Source organism: Oncorhynchus keta, chromosome 1, assembly GCF_023373465.1.
Source record: "Oncorhynchus keta strain PuntledgeMale-10-30-2019 chromosome 1, Oket_V2, whole genome shotgun sequence".
Classification (NCBI taxonomy): Eukaryota; Metazoa; Chordata; class Actinopteri; order Salmoniformes; family Salmonidae; genus Oncorhynchus; species Oncorhynchus keta.
Window position 1 is genome coordinate 97,269,650 of NC_068421.1, and position 21,279 is coordinate 97,290,928.

At 45.7% G+C, this 21,279-nt stretch overlaps 1 protein-coding gene across 1 annotated transcript in view; it reads right to left on the reverse strand.

The window, feature by feature from the left end:
* The window catches only part of LOC127908780 (gamma-aminobutyric acid receptor subunit gamma-3), a 361,942-nt gene that overhangs the window by 130,345 nt on the left and 210,318 nt on the right, over positions 1 to 21,279 (reverse strand). The window contains exon 4 of the mRNA XM_052468107.1: positions 9,645 to 9,865. Within this exon, the coding sequence (XP_052324067.1) occupies positions 9,645 to 9,865 (221 nt within the window). The remainder of the gene's footprint in view (positions 1 to 9,644; positions 9,866 to 21,279) is intronic.

Sequence of the window (21,279 nt, forward strand, 5' to 3'; positions counted from 1 at the left end):
ACCAGCGTTGACACCAGGTAAGATGTGGTCGTTTGCTGGAATAGCCCATCTATGACAGGAATCGACAAGTTGTGTGTTCCAAGATGTCATTCTGCACACCACTGTTGTACAGCGTCGTTATTTGTCTATATGTGGGCCCAGCCTGTTGGCTTGCACGATTCTTGCCATTCTCCTTCGACCTCTCTCATCAACGAGCTGTTTTCACCCACAGGACTGCCGCTGACTGGATGTTTTTTGTTTGTTGCACCCTTCTCTGTAAACCCTAGACACTGTCGTGCGTGAAAACCCCCAGGAGGCCGTTTCTGAGACACTGGAACTGGCACGCCTGGCACCGACGATCTACCCAAGCTCAAAGTCTCTTAGGTCACTGGTTTTGTCCATTCTAACATTCAATAGAACAGTAACTGAATGTCTTGATGCCTGTCTGCCTGCTTTATATAGCAAGACACGTGACTCACTGTCTGTAGGAGGGAACCATTTTGGGAACGTGGTGGTGTACCTAATAAACTGTCCGATCAGTGTATGTGTTTGTACAGCATATAAAAATATACAAGGTTTGAAATTATGATGTTTTAGTCAAATATTATATATGTTTGGGATTATTGTGGTCAATTTGCAATCTACTAATGATTTGTAATTATGATCTGTCCCCAGGAGGACCATGTTTATCGGCGGACTGATTCGTGATCATTTCCTCTTAATTGTGTGTCTGCATGTCTACAACTAGTTTAACACTAGAACTAGAACTAGAACACCATAGGCCAACATTTCCACATTGTCCACAAAAAAAAAAGCAATGTCCTGCTCCTTCCCTGACTTTTCCCAAATGCTCATTTGTCAGATTTTTAAAAAACACAGAAAAGGTACTTAGAGACATTTTATCATTTTTATTCTCAAAATAAACAAGACAATTTACCAGGCGCTAAATACGTCTGTATCACTGAAGGACGAATGGATGAATGGGCGATATTTGTGCACCTTACTTCACAACTGAATATAAATGAGGCCTAACTGAATGATAAGGAGGGTGAAGAGTGTTGGGGAATAATCAGAATTAGTTGGTAACATAGGTAAGATGTTTTATATTCATCATATGTTTGTAAGTTACTTCTCATCAGAATGTTATTTTTGTATAATACTGTGGCGGGGTTGCAGTTATCTGTTCTCTGTCAGGACTAAGTTATTTGGGCCGGAGAGAGGGGAGGGGTCAAGCGTGTATCTCTTGGCTCCACAATGTCTGTGTGCCAGACAGTGTGTCTCTGTGATCTTGTCAAGATAGGATGGATTTGATATATGGCTGTTGATATGGAGGATTTGTTTATGGTTCTGAGTTTGAGAAAATAACATAGTTTAGGAGACAAAGCTGAACGATAAATTATGTCTATGCTGTCTGGCTATGTGTGTGTCTTTGCTATAAAGGACCTCAGTTGAAATGTGTAAGGGACTCTCAGAGAATTCATTGATAGACACTGAATTGATCTGAGGTTGTCACAGGGTTGTGATAGAGCTCTTCTAATTAAAAATGGACTTTGTGATAACTAACTCTGACTTGTGTGTGTGGTTTGCTCTCATGATTTGGTAAATAGAGGAAATGTCCACGACAAGAGGTTGATTTAATAATTTTTTAAAAGACAATAGTGTAATGATGTTTATGTTATGCGTTTTTATCAGCTTTGGGGCACATGTTTATAGCAAATCATTTGACCACACGCCTTGCGGGTTGATAATGTATCATTTTCTTTTCTGTTTTAATTTTGAAAAAATAAGCTGTTACGGGACTGTTTTATTCACTATAACGTGACAACTAACATTTATTTTACGGGGAAACATGCTATGTGCTGCAGCCTTTAGAATAATGACATGTTATTGATGAGCAAGGGGAAACCAACGATTAGAACCTTTAGAATAATGACATGTTATTGATGAGCAAGGGGAAACCAACGATTAGAACCTTTGGAATAATGACATGTTATTGATGAGCAAGGGGAAACCAACGATTAGAACCTTTAGAATAATGACATGTTATTGATGAGCAAGGGGAAACCAACGATTAGAACCTTTAGAATAATGACATGTTATTGATGAGCAAGGGGAAACCAACGATTAGAACCTTTAGAATAATGACATGTTATTGATGAGCAAGGGGAAACCAACGATTAGAACCTTTAGAATAATGACATGTTATTGATGAGCAAGGGGAAACCAACGATTAGAACCTTTAGAATAATGACATGTTATTGATGAGCAAGGGGAAACCAACGATTAGAACCTTTAGAATAATGACATGTTATTGATGAGCAAGGGGAAACCAACGATTAGAACCTTTAGAATAATGCAAAACATGTTATTGATGAGCAAACCAACGATGCCAGTCAAGCCTGCCCATCGAAACTACATCTAAACGATACCGAAACTAATTTCACACATAATAAAAGTAAGCCTATAGACAAGACTAAATTGACAAATAGTCCGATGGTGAGTATTATCACTTGTCAAATTATACATGAAGAGATGAGCGCAGCTCGGAATTGACAGGTGCAGGGACAGGAGTCTCAATTGATCAAATCCTCCTTCAGTCACATGCAGGTAAAACATTTAGTCAAATAACTCTCAAAATTCAAGAGCTGCAGCTCTACTTTCAAATGTCACTTTTTTTCAAGAATATCTGCCCTGACGATAAGTTCAGTATCTGCCCTGACGATAAGTTCAGTATCTGCCCTGACGATACGTTCAGTATCTGCCCTGACGATAAGTTCAGTATCTGCCCTGACGATAAGTTCAGTATCTGCCCTGACGATAAGTTCAGTATCTGCCCTGACGATAAGTTCAGTATCTGCCCTGACGATACGTTCATGACCACTCGCTGGCAGCATTGCTCTGGCTACTAAGCAGACCAGTAACATAATAAGCGGAAAACTTGCTATTCGCAGAGGAGTGACGCTCTCTGGCGTGAGATAATGGATGAGCCCCAGTCAAGATGATGCGTATCTGTGGAAGTCGGACTGATACAGCTGTTTACTTTGTGAATGGCTAAATCTACCTTTTAAGTTGATTGAGTAATTTTCTGTCCTCGAGAACCAGTTGAGAATAGGTTCCCTAAAGGGTCTCTGACTGTGCTATGTAGTAATCTGTTTGTTTAAAGCCATAATGCACTGAGGCTACCTGACCTGGCCTGTTGGGATTGTGCTATATTGCTCTATAATGGGTCTGTCACTGAGACTGAGCACAAACCAGACTGGGAAACAGAGTGGCACCAAGTCTACGTCCCAAATGGCACACTGTGCACTACTGTTGACCAGAGCCCATAGTGAACTAGGTAATAGGAGTTCCATTTGGAACACATCCCCAGCCTTAAATTCACACCTGGTTGGTTCAGACAGAGCCATGGGTAGGCTTTTATAACCCTGCCCGGGGGATGGAGAATACATGTATCTGATGGTACTAGAAAAAACATGAAGTTGAAGTTGTTCATATTCAGTAATGGCTTTTACCAAAGCCAGAGAACAGAGAAATCCGTCAAACGTTGTGGAAGCCAGACCTTCTAGAACCTTCCATTCGTTCCAGTGGTTGGGGTTTGCTAAGGCCCCTTGGTACTTCCCTGTGGGACACTGGCTTCTGGTTAATGATGTGACAGCTGTGGCATTTCACTTGCTAGGATGCTTCCCAAATGGCAGTAGTGCTCTATATAAGGAGTAGGCTGCCAATTGGCACGCAGGGATAGTGTTCATAACCACACAACCAACTTGACAAATATCGACACCTAAACAAACACTCAAATGGAAAAATAAAGTCAGACAAGTATAGCTGCAAGCAGCAATGCCGGGTTTCAGCTGTCGGCCCACTGTGCCACAATCAGGATAAATTGGACACATTGCCCTAGGACAAGTTACTTCTGTACTGTTTACCATGCTTACCAAATATCAGACCTCAAAATCAAACTGATCATGCAATATAATATGCTTTTGATGTACTTTGGTCCCTTTTTAATGATGTTGACTACTTTTGAAACAACTTATTTTCCAGAACCGAGACTCTAGATGAAACATTTTGGGCCAATGAGCTTGCATTGTTTTTTTTTGTACTGTCCAGCAGCACCACCATACAGCCAAACTGAACCATACTTTACAGGTTAGACTCATTTCCATCACTGTCAATAAAGGTGTAAACATGAGCCTATTATAGCGCCACTGTCAATGTGTATGTGCTTGCATAGGTTGAGTCTTCAGCGTTTTGTTACAACGCGAATATCCGTGACTGATTTATATTCATTGATGTGCCAGACCACGCCCACTAGAAGGCTTATTGGTCCATGTTGTTTTAGGTATTAGTCTGGAAAATGTTGTGTTGGGAGAACTTTGTCCAAAGATATCACGTTTCGTGCAGATCGCTCATTTTCTGCCAAAGGTGTAGCGTTTTAAGTGTTTTGAACACTATTCTAAATGGAGGAAAATCCATTGGCTCCTTCAGGAAAATGTGTTATTTGTGATGAGAGGGACCCATATGGGCTATACAGACATGCCTGGTGCCCAAATTGATGATGTATGTCACGCAACTGAGGGTAGGAATGTGGAGAGGAATGGATTGGGTTCAGTCAGTCGTCCTGATGAGACCTTCCCAGCTGGCTAGTTCAGTCAGTCATCCTGATGAGACCTTCCCAGCTGGCTAGTTCAGTCAGTCATCCTGATGAGACCTTCCCAGCTAGCTAGTTCAGTCAGTCGTCCTGATGAGACCTTCCCAGCTAGCTAGTTCAGTCAGTCGTCCTGATGAGACCTTCCCAGCTAGCTAGTTCAGTCAGTCGTCCTGATGAGACCTTCCCAGCTAGCTAGTTCAGTCAGTCATCCTGATGAGACCTTCCCAGCTAGCTAGTTCAGTCAGTCGTCCTGATGAGACCTTCCCAGCTAGCTAGTTCAGTCAGTCGTCCTGATGAGACCTTCCCAGCTAGCTAGTTCAGTCAGTCGTCCTGATGAGACCTTCCCAGCTAGCTAGTTCAGTCAGTCGTCCTGATGAGACCTTCCCAGCTAGCTAGTTCAGTCAGTCATCCTGATGAGACCTTCCCAGCTAGCTAGTTCATTCAGTCATCCTGATGAGACCTTCCCAGCTAGCTAGTTTATATGCTGGGCTGGCTAGCTGGCAACAACAGAAGCATAGCACTAGTTAAAATTAGTAAAATAAAGTGATATTTATTTTGATGGGGGCGAGGGAGAAATAACTTCTAGTATTGGACCCCATCAGGATTTCACTGTGACATGTCAATTAGCTGTAATAACAAGCTGGTGTGAATGACCAGTGTATTGAAGTGTTTCCCACTGTGCAGCTGTAGGCTATCACATGTTGAAGGCGATAGCTAGCAGCCTACAGGAGAAATAACTTCTAGTATTGGTATTAACCATCTGGACGTCACCGTGGTAGTCTACACTGCCCAATGGGGAGGGTTTGAGCTGCTACGTGGCAACTTCTACACTGCCCATTGGGGAGGGTTTGAGCTGCTACGTGGCAACTTCACACTGCCCATTGGGGAGGGTTTGAGCTGCTACGTGGCAACTTCTACACTGCCCTGCCCAATGGGGAGGGTTTGAGCTGCTACGTGGCAACTTCTACACTGCCCATTGGGGAGGGTTTGAGCTGCTACGTGGCAACTTCTACACTGCCCTGCCCAATGGGGAGGGTTTGAGCTGCTACGTGGCAACTTCTACACTGCCCTGCCCAATGGGGAGGGTTTGAGCTGCTACGTGGCCCAATAATAATATAGTGGTCTACACTGCCCATTGGGGAGGGTTTGAGCTGCTACGTGGCAACTTCACACTGCCCAATGGGGAGGGTTTGAGCTGCTACGTGGTAGTCTACACTGCCCAATGGGGAGGGTTTGAGCTGCTACGTGGCACAGGGCCCTTCTACACTGTCCTACCCAATGGGGAGGGTTTGAGCTGCTACGTGGCAACTTCACAGGGCCCAGTATAATAATAATAATAATAATAATAATAATAATAATAATAATAATAATAATAATAATAATAATATCAGGCCAGTATGGGAGAGAGTTAGCTAGATATTGACTACACTATCAGGCCAGTAAGGTAGGAGAGGGATGTAACTAGATATTGACTACACTATCAGGCCAGTAAGGTAGGAGAGGTAACTAGATATTGACTACACTATCAGGCCAGTAAACAGAGGGAGGTAACTAGATATTGACTACACTATAAGACCAGTAAGGTAGGAGAGGTAACTAGATATTGACTACACTATCAGACCAGTAAGGTAGGAGAGGTAACTAGATATTGACTACACTATCAGGCCAGTAAGGTAGGAGAGGTAACTAGATATTGACTACACTATCAGGCCAGTAAGGAGAGGGAGGTAACTAGATATTGACTACACTATAAGACCAGTAAGGTAGGAGAGGGATGTAACTTGATATTGACTACACTATCAGGCCAGTAAGGTAGGAGAGGTAACTAGATATTGACTACACTATCAGGCCAGTAAACAGAGGGAGGTAACTAGATATTGACTACGCTATCAGGCCAGTAAGGTAGGAGAGGTAACTAGATATTGACTACACTATCAGGCCAGTAAGGTAGGAGAGGTAACTAGATATTGACTACACTATCAGGCCAGTAAACAGAGGGAGGTAACTAGATATTGACTACACTATCAGGCCAGTAAGGTAGGAGAGGTAACTAGATATTGACTACACTATCAGGCCAGTAAACAGATGGAGGTAACTAGATATTGACTACACTATCAGGCCAGTAAACAGAGGGAGGTAACTAGATATTGACTACACTATAAGACCAGTAAGGTAGGAGAGGTAACTAGATATTGACTACACTATCAGACCAGTAAGGTAGGAGAGGTAACTAGATATTGACTACACTATCAGGCCAGTAAGGTAGGAGAGGTAACTAGATATTGACTACACTATCAGGCCAGTAAGGTAGGAGAGGTAACTAGATATTGACTACACTATCAGGCCAGTAAGGTAGGAGAGGTAACTAGATATTGACTACACTATCAGGCCAGTAAACAGATGGAGGTAACTAGATATTGACTACACTATCAGGCCAGTAAACAGAGGGAGGTAACTAGATATTGACTACACTATCAGGCCAGTAAGGAGAGGGAGGTAACTAGATATTGACTACACTATCAGGCCAGTAAGATAGGAGAGGTAACTAGATATTGACTACACTATCAGGCCAGTAAGGTAGGAGAGGTAACTAGATATTGACTACACTATCAGGCCAGTAAGGAGAGGGAGGTAACTAGATATTGACTACACTATCAGGCCAGTAAGGTAGGAGAGGTAACTAGATATTGACTACACTATCAGGCCAGTAAGGTAGGAGAGGTAACTAGATATTGACTACACTATCAGGCCAGTAAGGTAGGAGAGGTAACTAGATATTGACTACACTATCAGGCCAGTAAACAGATGGAGGTAACTAGATATTGACTACACTATCAGGCCAGTAAACAGAGGGAGGTAACTAGATATTGACTACACTATCAGGCCAGTAAGGAGAGGGAGGTAACTAGATATTGACTACACTATCAGGCCAGTAAGGAGAGGGAGGTAACTAGATATTGACTACACTATCAGGCCAGTAAGGAGAGGGAGGTAACTAGATATTGACTACACTATCAGGCCAGTAAGGAGAGGGAGGTAACTAGATATTGACTACACTATCAGGCCAGTAAGGAGAGGGAGGTAACTAGATATTGACTACACTATCAGACCAGTAAGGTAGGAGAGGTAACTAGATATTGACTACACTATCAGGCCAGTAAGGAGAGGGAGGTAACTAGATAGTGTAGCTAATATGTACAACCACATCAAGTCCTAATGACAATCACATTCCTCTGTAACATGTGAGTCAACCAAACCTTTAAACCCATCCAAGGAAACCAGATCCTGGAGTTTCCAGCTGGTCTGGAGAGAATTCCAAGACCGCGGAGCTGAGTAACTAAAAGATCTGTTATGATTTTAGGAACCGTTGAAAGTAAGTAGGAGCGAGCCAGTAACTGGTATTTATTTTCTGACCTTTATCAAAGCAGACCAGAGACCATAGATCAAAGTATATCAATGCTTAACCTGATCCTAGATCAGCAATCCTACTCTGAGCCTCTTCATGAAAACCACAGCAGACTCGCCACATTTCAAACACAATGCTTAACCACATACTGAATCAGAGTGGGGCCCTGATCCTAGATCAGCAATCCTACTCTGAGCCTCTTCATGAAAACCACAGCAGACTCGCCACATTTCAAACACAATGCTTAACCACATACTGAATAAGAGTGGGGCCCTGATCCTAGATCAGCAATCCTACTGAGCCTCTTCATGAAAACCACAGCAGACTCGCCACATTTCAAACACAATGCTTAACCACATACTGAATCAGAGTGGGGCCCTGATCCTAGATCAGCAATCCTACTCTGAGCCTCTTCATGAAAACCACAGCAGACTCGCCACATTTCAAACACAATGCTTAACCACATACTGAATCAGAGTGGGGCCCTGATCCTAGATCAGCAATCCTACTCTGAGCCTCTTCATGAAAACCACAGCAGACTCGCCACATTTCAAACACAATGCTTAACCACATACTGAATAAGAGTGGGGCCCTGATCCTAGATCAGCAATCCTACTGAGCCTCTTCATGAAAACCACAGCAGACTCGCCACATTTCAAACACAATGCTTAACCACATACTGAATCAGAGTGGGGCCCTGATCCTAGATCAGCAATCCTACTCTGAGCCTCTTCATGAAAAACCACAGCAGACTCGCCACATTTCAAACACAATGCTTAACCACATACTGAATAAGAGTGGGGCCCTGATCCTAGATCAGCAATCCTACTCTGAGCCTCTTCATGAAAACCACAGCAGACTCGCCACATTTCAAACACAATGCTTAACCACATACTGAATCAGAGTGGGGCCCTGATCCTAGATCAGCAATCCTACTCTGAGCCTCTTCATGAAAACCGCAGCAGACTCGCCACATTTCAAACACAATGCTTAACCACATACTGAATCAGAGTGGGGCCCTGATCCTAGATCAGCAATCCTACTCTGAGCCTCTTCATGAAAACCGCAGCAGACTCGCCACATTTCAAACACAATGCTTAACCACATACTGAATCAGAGTGGGGCCCTGATCCTAGATCAGCAATCCTACTCTGAGCCTCTTCATGAAAACCGCAGCAGACTCGCCACATTTCAAACACAATGCTTAACCACATACTGAATAAGAGTGGGGCCCTGATCCTAGATCAGCAATCCTACTCTGAGCCTCTTCATGAAAACCACAGCAGACTCGCCACATTTCAAACACAATGCTTAACCACATACTGAATAAGAGTGGGGCCCTGATCCTAGATCAGCAATCCTACTGAGCCTCTTCATGAAAACCACAGCAGACTCGCCACATTTCAAACACAATGCTTAACCACATACTGAATCAGAGTGGGGCCCTGATCCTAGATCAGCAATCCTACTCTGAGCCTCTTCATGAAAACCGCAGCAGACTCGCCACATTTCAAACACCAAAACAATATGCAAATGAGGCAAAAAAAAACAACAACAAGTAAACAAACAAACAAACAAACAAAACCAAATGTTTTCTCTTTTGTCAACCTTAGCGTGTAGAGTATCTTCCCGTCGTTCCATATCCTGAGCAGCTGATTGGGTGTTGTAATCCAATGAGAGTCAGCGTTCTTGGAGTTCCTGAAGATGGTGTCGGGGAGCCAGATGAGCCCCACCATGTTGCTGTTCAGGGTCAGGATATTCATGGTGCTGTTGTAGCTCAACCTGCTGTCTGTCCACGTCTGGGCAAAGATGATGTCGATCTGGTATTCCTGAAACAAAAACAAAGGAAATCATCACATCAGATATGAACGTTTAGTAGAGTTTAGATATGATGTCTATGATAATACATATATCAGATCAGATATGAACGTTTAGTAGAGTTTAGATATGATGTCTATGATAATACATATATCAGATCAGATATGAACGTTTAGTAGAGTTTAGATACGATGTCTATGATAATACATATATCAGATCAGATATGAACGTTTAGTAGAGTTTAGATATGATGTCTATGATAATACATATATCAGATCAGATATGAACGCCAAACCAGAGTTTAGATATGATGTCTATTATAATACATATATCAGATCAGATATGAATGTTTAGTAGAGTTTAGATATGATGTCTATGATAATACATATATCAGATCAGATATGAATGCCAAACCAGAGTTTAGATATGATGTCTATGATAATACATATATCAGATCAGATATGAACGCCAAACCAGAGTTGAGATATGATGTCTATGATATTATACATCCTTATGAGAATAAAAAAGAAACACAGCAAGCTCAACAAGACAGAGGAGTTTATCAAAGGGAACAGCTTCACCTATTGGCATGTATATTGATTTCCTGTCTCGCTGGAAAAGAACACAGCAGTTATGAAGAGTTCTAGAAGATAAAGTTTCTCTTCTGTCTTGGCTTTTCCATTACTCTATTAAATTAGGGTAGAAGGAGGCTGGCTGGGGAGGGGAGAAGGAGGCTGACTAGGGAGGGGAGAAGGAGAATTGCTGGGGAGGGGAGGGGAGAATGAGGCTGGCTGGGGAGGGGAGGGGAGAAGAAGGCTGACTAGGGAGGGGAGAAGGAGAATTGCTGGGGAGGGGAGGGGAGAAGGAGGCTGGCTGGGGAGCGGAGGGGAGAAGGAGGCTGGCTGGGGAGCGGAGGGGAGAAGGAGGCTGACTAGGAGAGGAGAAGGAGGCTGACTGGGGAGGGAGGGGAGAAGAAGGCTGACTAGGGAGGGAGAAGGAGAATTGCTGGGGAGGGGAGGGGAGAATGAGGCTGGCTGGGGAGGGGAGGGGAGAAGAAGGCTGACTAGGGAGGGGAGAAGGAGAATTGCTGGGGAGGGGAGGGAGAAGGAGGCTGGCTGGGGAGCGGAGGGGAGAAGGAGGCTGGCTGGGGAGCGGAGGGGAGAAGGAGGCTGACTAGGGAGGGGAGAAGGAGGCTGACTGGGGAGGGGAGGGGAGAAGAAGGCTGACTAGGGAGGGGAGAAGGAGGCTGGCTGGGGAGGGGATCTCATAGAAAATATTATTATATTATAATGAAAACCTTCTACTGACTGCCAGGACCTCGTAAAAAAACTCCTTAAACAGTCTACTGACTGCCAGGACCTCCTAAAAACCTCTTCAAATATTCTGACTGCCAGGACCTCCTAAAAACCTCCTTAAATATTCTGACTGCCAAGTTTGGCGGCGTGAGTGAAGGAGGCTTTGTTGCGGAATAGAAAGCCGACACTAGATTTGATTTTAGATTGGGGATGTTTGATATGAGTCTGGAAGGAGTGTTTACAGTCTAGCCAGACACCTAGGTACTTATAGATGTCCACATATTCTAGGTCGGAACGGGTGGTAGTGCTAGTCGGGCGTGCGGGTGCAGGCGTGCGGGTGCAGGCAGCACTCTTGTTTGGACGACCAGGAAGTGAGACGCTTTGTCTCACCACTCTGTAAGTAAACTTCAGCGTAAGAAAAGCAAACAATATTTGGTTAATGATAGTATGACTTTAACTATGTAAATATCACTTTGAGTTTACCAATACAGTTACCATCTGCTTATTAACAAGATCAATGTTTATAATGTTTCATCATTATGCATTCAATATGGGCTGCATGTAACTTTCAATGCCGCAAGGCAATCGATGTGCATGCTGGCAGTAACGTTTAGAATGCAGGGTTTTGACAGGTGAACATTGAGAAATGCAGGGTTTTGACAGGTGAACATTGAGAAATGCAGGGTTTTGATGCGGTAATGTTTAGAATGCAGGTTTTGACAGGTGAACATCAGTCTGATGGGGTGGAACACTGACATCATCACTATACAGGACCACCTAGCCTGTAACATCAGACTGATGGGGTGGAACACTGACATCATCACTATACAGGACCACCTAGCCTGTAACATCAGTCTGATGGGGTGGAACACTGACATCATCACTATACAGGACCACCTAGCCTGTAACATCAGTCTGATGGGGTGGAACACACTGACATCATCACTATACAGGACCACCTAGCCTGTAACATCAGTCTGATGGGGTGGAACACTGACATCATCACTATACAGGACCACCTAGCCTGTAACATCAGTCTGATGGGGTGGAACACACTGACATCATCACTATACAGGACCACCTAGCCTGTAACATCAGTCTGATGGGGTGGAACACTGACATCATCACTATACAGGACCACCTAGCCTGTAACATCAGTCTGATGGGGTGGAACACACTGACATCATCACTATACAGGACCACCTAGCCTGTAACATCAGACTGATGGGGTGGAACACTGACATCATCACTATACAGGACCACCTAGCCTGTAACATCAGTCTGATGGGGTGGAACACTGACATCATCACTATACAGGACCACCTAGCCTGTAACATCAGTCTGATGGGGTGGAACACACTGACATCATCACTATACAGGACCACCTAGCCTGTAACATCAGTCTGATGGGGTGGAACACACTGACATCATCACTATACAGGACCACCTAGCCTGTAACATCAGACTGATGGGGTGGAACACTGACATCATCACTATACAGGACCACCTAGCCTGTAACATCAGTCTGATGGGGTGAAACACTGACATCATCACTATACAGGACCACCTAGCCTGTAACATCAGTCTGATGGGGTGGAACACACTGACATCATCACTATACAGGACCACCTAGCCTGTAACATCAGTCTGATGGGGTGGAACACTGACATCATCACTATACAGGACCACCTAGCCTGTAACATCAGTCTGATGGGGTGGAACACTGACATCATCACTATACAGGACCACCTAGCCTGTAACATCAGTCTGATGGGGTGGAACACTGACATCATCACTATACAGGACCACCTAGCCTGTAACATCAGTCTGATGGGGTGGAACACTGACATCATCACTATACAGGACCACCTAGCCTGTAACATCAGTCTGATGGGGAGGAACACTGACATCATCACTATACAGGACCACCTAGCCTGTAACATCAGTCTGATGGGGTGGAACACTGACATCATCACTATACAGGACCACCTAGCCTGTAACATCAGTCTGATGGGGTGGAACACTGACATCATCACTATACAGGACCACCTAGCCTGTAACATCAGTCTGATGGGGTGGAACACTGACATCATCACTATACAGGACCACCTAGCCTGTAACATCAGTCTGATGGGGTGGAACACTGACATCATCACTATACAGGACCACCTAGCCTGTAACATCAGTCTGATGGGGTGGAACACACTGACATCATCACTATACAGGACCACCTAGCCTGTAACATCAGTCTGATGGGGTGGAACACTGACATCATCACTATACAGGACCACCTAGCCTGTAACATCAGTCTGATGGGGTGGAACACTGACATCATCACTATACAGGACCACCTAGCCTGTAACATCAGTCTGATGGGGTGGAACACTGACATCATCACTATACAGGACCACCTAGCCTGTAACATCAGTCTGATGGGGTGGAACACACTGACATCATCACTATACAGGACCACCTAGCCTGTAACATCAGTCTGATGGGGTGGAACACACTGACATCATCACTATACAGGACCACCTAGCCTGTAACATCAGTCTGATGGGGTGGAACACTGACATCATCACTATACAGGACCACCTAGCCTGTAACATCAGTCTGATGGGGTGGAACACTGACATCATCACTATACAGGACCACCTAGCCTGTAACATCAGTCTGATGGGGTGGAACACTGACATCATCACTATACAGGACCACCTAGCCTGTAACATCAGACTGATGGGGTGGAACACTGACATCATCACTATACAGGACCACCTAGCCTGTAACATCAGACTGATGGGGTGGAACACTGACATTATCACTATACAGGACCACCTAGCCTGTAACATCAGTCTGATGGGGTGGAACACTGACATCATCACTATACAGGACCACCTAGCCTGTAACATCAGTCTGATGGGGTGGAACACTGACATCATCACTATACAGGACCACCTAGCCTGTAACATCAGTCTGATGGGGTGGAACACTGACATCATCACTATACAGGACCACCTAGCCTGTAACATCAGTCTGATGGGGTGGAACACTGACATCATCACTATACAGGACCACCTAGCCTGTAACATCAGTCTGATGGGGAGGAACACTGACATCATCACTATACAGGACCACCTAGCCTGTAACATCAGTCTGATGGGGTGGAACACTGACATCATCACTATACAGGACCACCTAGCCTGTAACATCAGACTGATGGGGAGGAACACTGACATCATCACTATACAGGACCACCTAGCCTGTAACATCAGTCTGATGGGGAGGAACACTGACATCATCACTATACAGGACCACCTAGCCTGTAACATCAGTCTGATGGGGTGGAACACTGACATCATCACTATACAGGACCACCTAGCCTGTAACATCAGTCTGATGGGGTGGAACACTGACATCATCACTATACAGGACCACCTAGCCTGTAACATCAGTCTGATGGGGTGGAACACTGACATCATCACTATACAGGACCACCTAGCCTGTAACATCAGTCTGATGGGGTGGAACACTGACATCATCACTATACAGGACCACCTAGCCTGTAACATCAGTCTGATGGGGTGGAACACTGACATCATCACTATACAGGACCACCTAGCCTGTAACATCAGTCTGATGGGGTGGAACACTGACATCATCACTATACAGGACCACCTAGCCTGTAACATCAGTCTGATGGGGTGGAACACTGACATCATCACTATACAGGACCACCTAGCCTGTAACATCAGTCTGATGGGGTGGAACACACTGACATCATCACTATACAGGACCACCTAGCCTGTAACATCAGTCTGATGGGGTGGAACACTGCCATCATCACTATACAGGACCAGCTAGCCTGTAACATCAGTCTGATGGGGTGGAACACTGACATCATCACTATACAGGACCACCTAGCCTGTAACATCAGACTGATGGGGTGGAACACACTGACATCATCACTATACAGGACCAGCTAGCCTGTAACATCAGTCTGATGGGGTGGAACACTGACATCATCACTATACAGGACCACCTAGCCTGTAACATCAGTCTGATGGGGTGGAACACACTGACATCATCACTATACAGGACCACCTAGCCTGTAACATCAGTCTGATGGGGTGGAACACTGACATCATCACTATACAGGACCACCTAGCCTGTAACATCAGTCTGATGGGGTGGAACACTGACATCATCACTATACAGGACCACCTAGCCTGTAACATCAGTCTGATGGGGTGGAACACTGACATCATCACTATACAGGACCACCTAGCCTGTAACATCAGACTGATGGGGTGGAACACTGACATCATCACTATACAGGACCACCTAGCCTGTAACATCAGTCTGATGGGGAGGAACACTGACATCATCACTATACAGGACCACCTAGCCTGTAACATCAGTCTGATGGGGTGGAACACTGACATCATCACTATACAGGACCACCTAGCCTGTAACATCAGTCTGATGGGGTGGAACACACTGACATCATCACTATACAGGACCACCTAGCCTGTAACATCAGTCTGATGGGGTGGAACACTGACATCATCACTATACAGGACCACCTAGCCTGTAACATCAGTCTGATGGGGTGGAACACTGACATCATCACTATACAGGACCACCTAGACTGTAACATCAGTCTGATGGGGTGGAACACTGACATCATCATCACTATACAGGACCACCTAGCCTGTAACATCAGTCTGATGGGGTGGAACACTGACATCATCACTATACAGGACCACCTAGCCTGTAACATCAGTCTGATGGGGTGGAACACTGACATCATCACTATACAGGACCACCTAGCCTGTAACATCAGACTGATGGGGGGTGGAACACTGACATCATCACTATACAGGACCACCTAGCCTGTAACATCAGTCTGATGGGGTGGAACACTGACATCATCACTATACAGGACCACCTAGCCTGTAACATCAGTCTGATGGGGTGGAACACACTGACATCATCACTATACAGGACCACCTAGCCTGTAACATCAGTCTGATGGGGTGGAACACTGACATCATCACTATACAGGACCACCTAGCCTGTAACATCAGTCTGATGGGGTGGAACACTGACATCATCACTATACAGGACCACCTAGCCTGTAACATCAGTCTGATGGGGTGGAACACACTGACATCATCACTATACAGGACCACCTAGCCTGTAACATCAGTCTGATGGGGTGGAACACACTGACATCATCACTATACAGGACCACCTAGCCTGTAACATCAGTCTGATGGGGTGGAACACTGACATCATCACTATACAGGACCACCTAGCCTGTAACATCAGTCTGATGGGGTGGAACACACTGACATCATCACTATACAGGACCACCTAGCCTGTAACATCAGTCTGATGGGGTGGAACACTGACATCATCACTATACAGGACCACCTAGCCTGTAACATCAGTCTGATGGGGTGGAACACTGACATCATCACTATACAGGACCACCTAGCCTGTAACATCAGTCTGATGGGGTGGAACACTGACATCATCACTATACAGGACCACCTAGCCTGTAACATCAGTCTGATGGGGTGGAACACTGACATCATCACTATACAGGACCACCTAGCCTGTAACATCAGTCTGATGGGGTGGAACACTGACATCATCACTATACAGGACCACCTAGCCTGTAACATCAGTCTGATGGGGTGGAACACACTGACATCATCACTATACAGGACCACCTAGCCTGTAACATCAGTCTGATGGGGTGGAACACTGACATCATCACTATACAGGACCACCTAGCCTGTAACATCAGTCTGATCGGGTGGAACACTGACATCATCACTATACAGGACCACCTAGCCTGTAACATCAGACTGATGGGGTGGAACACTGACATCATCACTATACAGGACCACCTAGCCTGTAACATCAGTCTGATGGGGTGGAACACTGACATCATCACTATACAGGACCACCTAGTCTGTAACATCAGTCTGATGGGGTGGAACACTGACATCATCACTATACAGGACCACCTAGCCTGTAACATCAGTCTGATGGGGTGGAACACTGACATCATCATCACTATACAGGACCACCTAGCCTGTAACATCAGTCTGATGGGGTGGAACACTGACATCATCACTATACAGGACCACCTAGCCTGTAACATCAGTCTGATGGGGTGGAACACTGACATCATCACTATACAGGACCACCTAGCCTGTAACATCAGACTGATGGGGTGGAACACTGACATCATCACTATACAGGACCACCTAGCCTGTAACATCAGTCTGATGGGGTGGAACACTGACATCATCACTATACAGGACCACCTAGCCTGTAACATCAGTCTGATGGGGTGGAACACTGACATCATCACTATACAGGACCACCTAGCCTGTAACATCAGTCTGATGGGGTGGAACACTGACATCATCACTATACAGGACCACCTAGCCTGTAACATCAGTCTGATGGGGTGGAACACACTGACATCATCACTATACAGGACCACCTAGCCTGTAACATCAGTCTGATGGGGTGGAACACACTGACATCATCACTATACAGGACCACCTAGCCTGTAACATCAGTCTGATGGGGTGGAACACACTGACATCATCACTATACAGGACCACCTAGCCTGTAACATCAGTCTGATGGGGTGGAACACTGACATCATCACTATACAGGACCACCTAGCCTGTAACATCAGTCTGATGGGGTGGAACACTGACATCATCACTATACAGGACCACCTAGCCTGTAACATCAGACTGATGGGGTGGAACACTGACATCATCACTATACAGGACCACCTAGCCTGTAACATCAGACTGATGGGGAGGAACACTGACATCATCACTATACAGGACCACCTAGCCTGTAACATCAGTCTGATGGGGTGGAACACTGACATCATCACTATACAGGACCACCTAGCCTGTAACATCAGTCTGATGGGGTGGAACACACTGACATCATCACTATACAGGACCACCTAGACTGTAACATCAGTCTGATGGGGTGGAACACTGACATCATCACTATACAGGACCACCTAGCCTGTAACATCAGACTGATGGGGTGGAACACTGACATCATCACTATACAGGACCACCTAGCCTGTAACATCAGTCTTATGGGGTGGAACACTGACATCATCACTATACAGGACCACCTAGCCTGTAACATCAGTCTGATGGGATGGAACACTGACAACATCACTATACAGGACCACCTAGCCTGTAACATCAGTCTGATGGGGTGGAACACACTGACATCATCACTATACAGGACCACCTAGCCTGTAACATCAGTCTGATGGGGTGGAACACTGACATCATCACTATACAGGACCACCTAGCCTGTAACATCAGTCTGATGGGGTGGAACACTGACATCATCACTATACAGGACCACCTAGCCTGTAACATCAGTCTGATGGGGTGGAACACTGACATCATCACTATACAGGACCACCTAGCCTGTAACATCAGTCTGATGGGGTGGAACACTGACATCATCACTATACAGGACCACCTAGCCTGTAACATCAGTCTGATGGGGTGGAACACACTGACATCATCACTATACAGGACCACCTAGCCTGTAACATCAGTCTGATGGGGTGGAACACTGACATCATCACTATACAGGACCACCTAGCCTGTAACATCAGTCTGATGGGGTGGAACACTGACATCATCACTATACAGGACCACCTAGCCTGTAACATCAGTCTGATGGGGTGGAACACACTGACATCATCACTATACAGGACCACCTAGCCTGTAACATCAGACTGATGGGGTGGAACACACTGACATCATCACTATACAGGACCACCTAGCCTGTAACATCAGACCGAATAAAACAGTAATATAATCTGAACCAATAATGTGAGAGAAATTGTCCTCGTCATAGGATATTCCCAATGTCACCGAGACCAACTGCAAACACCGACACATAAAACCCCTGTTAACGTCAGGACTTACAGAAGAAATCAAGATTTTCAATAAAATGCTTTAAAAACATTTAGAGAATGAAGAAGGGACAAGCCAGCGAATCTTGATGTCATTATTAAGCCTCTTCCTGTTACTCCAGAGACCATTTGTTCCATCGTCTCAAATATATCGGATCTTATCAAATGACGAAATTCTGTGAGACTATTAAACCTTACTATTAAATAGCCGTTTTGTATTCTAGTCTGATGGGGACGTGAATCCTTACAGTAGAAGGTTTAACTCGGCTGGAGTCAGTGTGAAATCACTCTACAGCAGGTTTAGCAGGTTGGCATTAGTGGGATGAATCATGCACTGGAAGTAGCACAGCAGAGTGGTCATTTGCTGGCACAGCCACAAAGTCATCCATTTTAAACCTCATTTTTACTTTGCAGCTGCTCCATCTAGCAGAAATCACCCTGTTCTGCCTCCAGGGTAAGGCTCATTTATTTTATTTTTTAACTTGGCAAGTCATTTAAAAACAAATTCTTATTTACAATGACGGCCTACTCCGGCCAAACCCTAACCCAGACGACATTGGGCCAATTGTGCACCTCCCAATTACGGCCGGCTGTGATACAGCCTGGAATCAAACCAGGGTCTGTAGTGATGCATTTCCTTAGAACGCTGCACCACTCGGGAACTCATGACATCCACCTGTGCAGGCTTCCTGTCATCTGGAATGACTGCATACAAACGAATGATTTCCCTCATCACAGAGACATGGAAAGAGAGAGAGAGAGAGGGTGAGAGAGTGGGAGAGAGAGAGAGAGAGGGAGTGAGAAAGGGAGTGAGAGTGAGAGAGGGAGTGAGAGAGAGAGGGAGTGAGAAAGGGAGAGAGAGAGGGAGAGAGAGAGGGAGGGAGAGAGAGAGAGAGGGAGGGAGTGAGAGAGGGAGAGAGAGGGAGTGAGAAAGGGAGAGAGGGAGAAAGAGGGAGAGAGAGAGAGAGGGAGGGAGTGAGAGAGGGAGAGAGAGGGAGTGAGAAAGGGAGAGAGAGGGAGTGAGAAAGGAGAGAGAGAAAGAGGGAGAGAGAGAGAAAAAGGGAGTGAGAGAGGGAGGGAGGGAGAGAGAGAGAGAAAAAGGGAGTGAGAGAGGGAGGGAGGGAGAGAGAGAGAGAGGAGGGAGTGAGAGAGGGAGAGAGAGGGAGTGAGAAAAGGAGAGAGAGAGAAAGAGGGAGAGAGAGAGAGAAAGAGGGAGTGAGAGAGAGAGGGAGAGAGAAAGAGAGAGAGAGAGAGAGAAAGAGGGAGTGAGAGAGAAAGAGGGAGTGAGAGAGAGAGGGAGAGAGAGAGAGGGAGAGAGAGGCAGAGAGAGAGAGGGAGTGAGAGAGAGAGAGGGTGACAGAGATTGGATCAATCCTACCGTCGCCGGGCTATATGACAGAATAAATGTTAGTAATACGGAGACAGAGAAGTGATATATAAATAAATATATATATATAAATAAAATACGTAGGGGTGTAGGGGGGGATCAGTGGGAAGAGGGACCCTAATGAAGACCTCTCTGGGGTGTAGGGGGGGATCAGTGGGAAGAGGGACCCTAATGAAGACCTCTCTGGGGTGTAGGGGGGGATCAGTGGGATTAGGGACTCTAATGAAGACCTCTCTGGGGTGTAGGGGGGGATCAGTGGGAAGAGGGACCCTAATGAAGACCTCTCTGGGGTGTAGGGGGATCAGTGGGATTAGGGACTCTAATGAAGACCTCTCTGGGGTGTAGGGGGGATCAGTGGGATTAGGGACTCTAATGAAGACCTCTCTGGGGTGTAGGGGGGGGATCAGTGGGAAGAGGGACCCTAATGAAGACCTCTCTGGGGTGTAGGGGGGGATCAGTGGGATTAGGGACTCTAATGAAGACCTCTCTGGGGTGTAGGGGGGGGATCAGTGGGAAGAGGGACCCTAATGAAGACCTCTCTGGGGTGTAGGGGGATCAGTGGGAAGAGGGACCCTAATGAAGACCCTCTGGGGTGTAGGGGGGGATCAGTGGGAAGAGGGACCCTAATGAAGACCTCTCTGGGGTGTAGGGGGGGATCAGTGGGAAGAGGGACTCTAATGAAGACCTCTCTGGGGTGTAGGGGGATCAGTGGGAAGAGGGACTCTAATGAAGACCTCTCTGGTGTGGAGG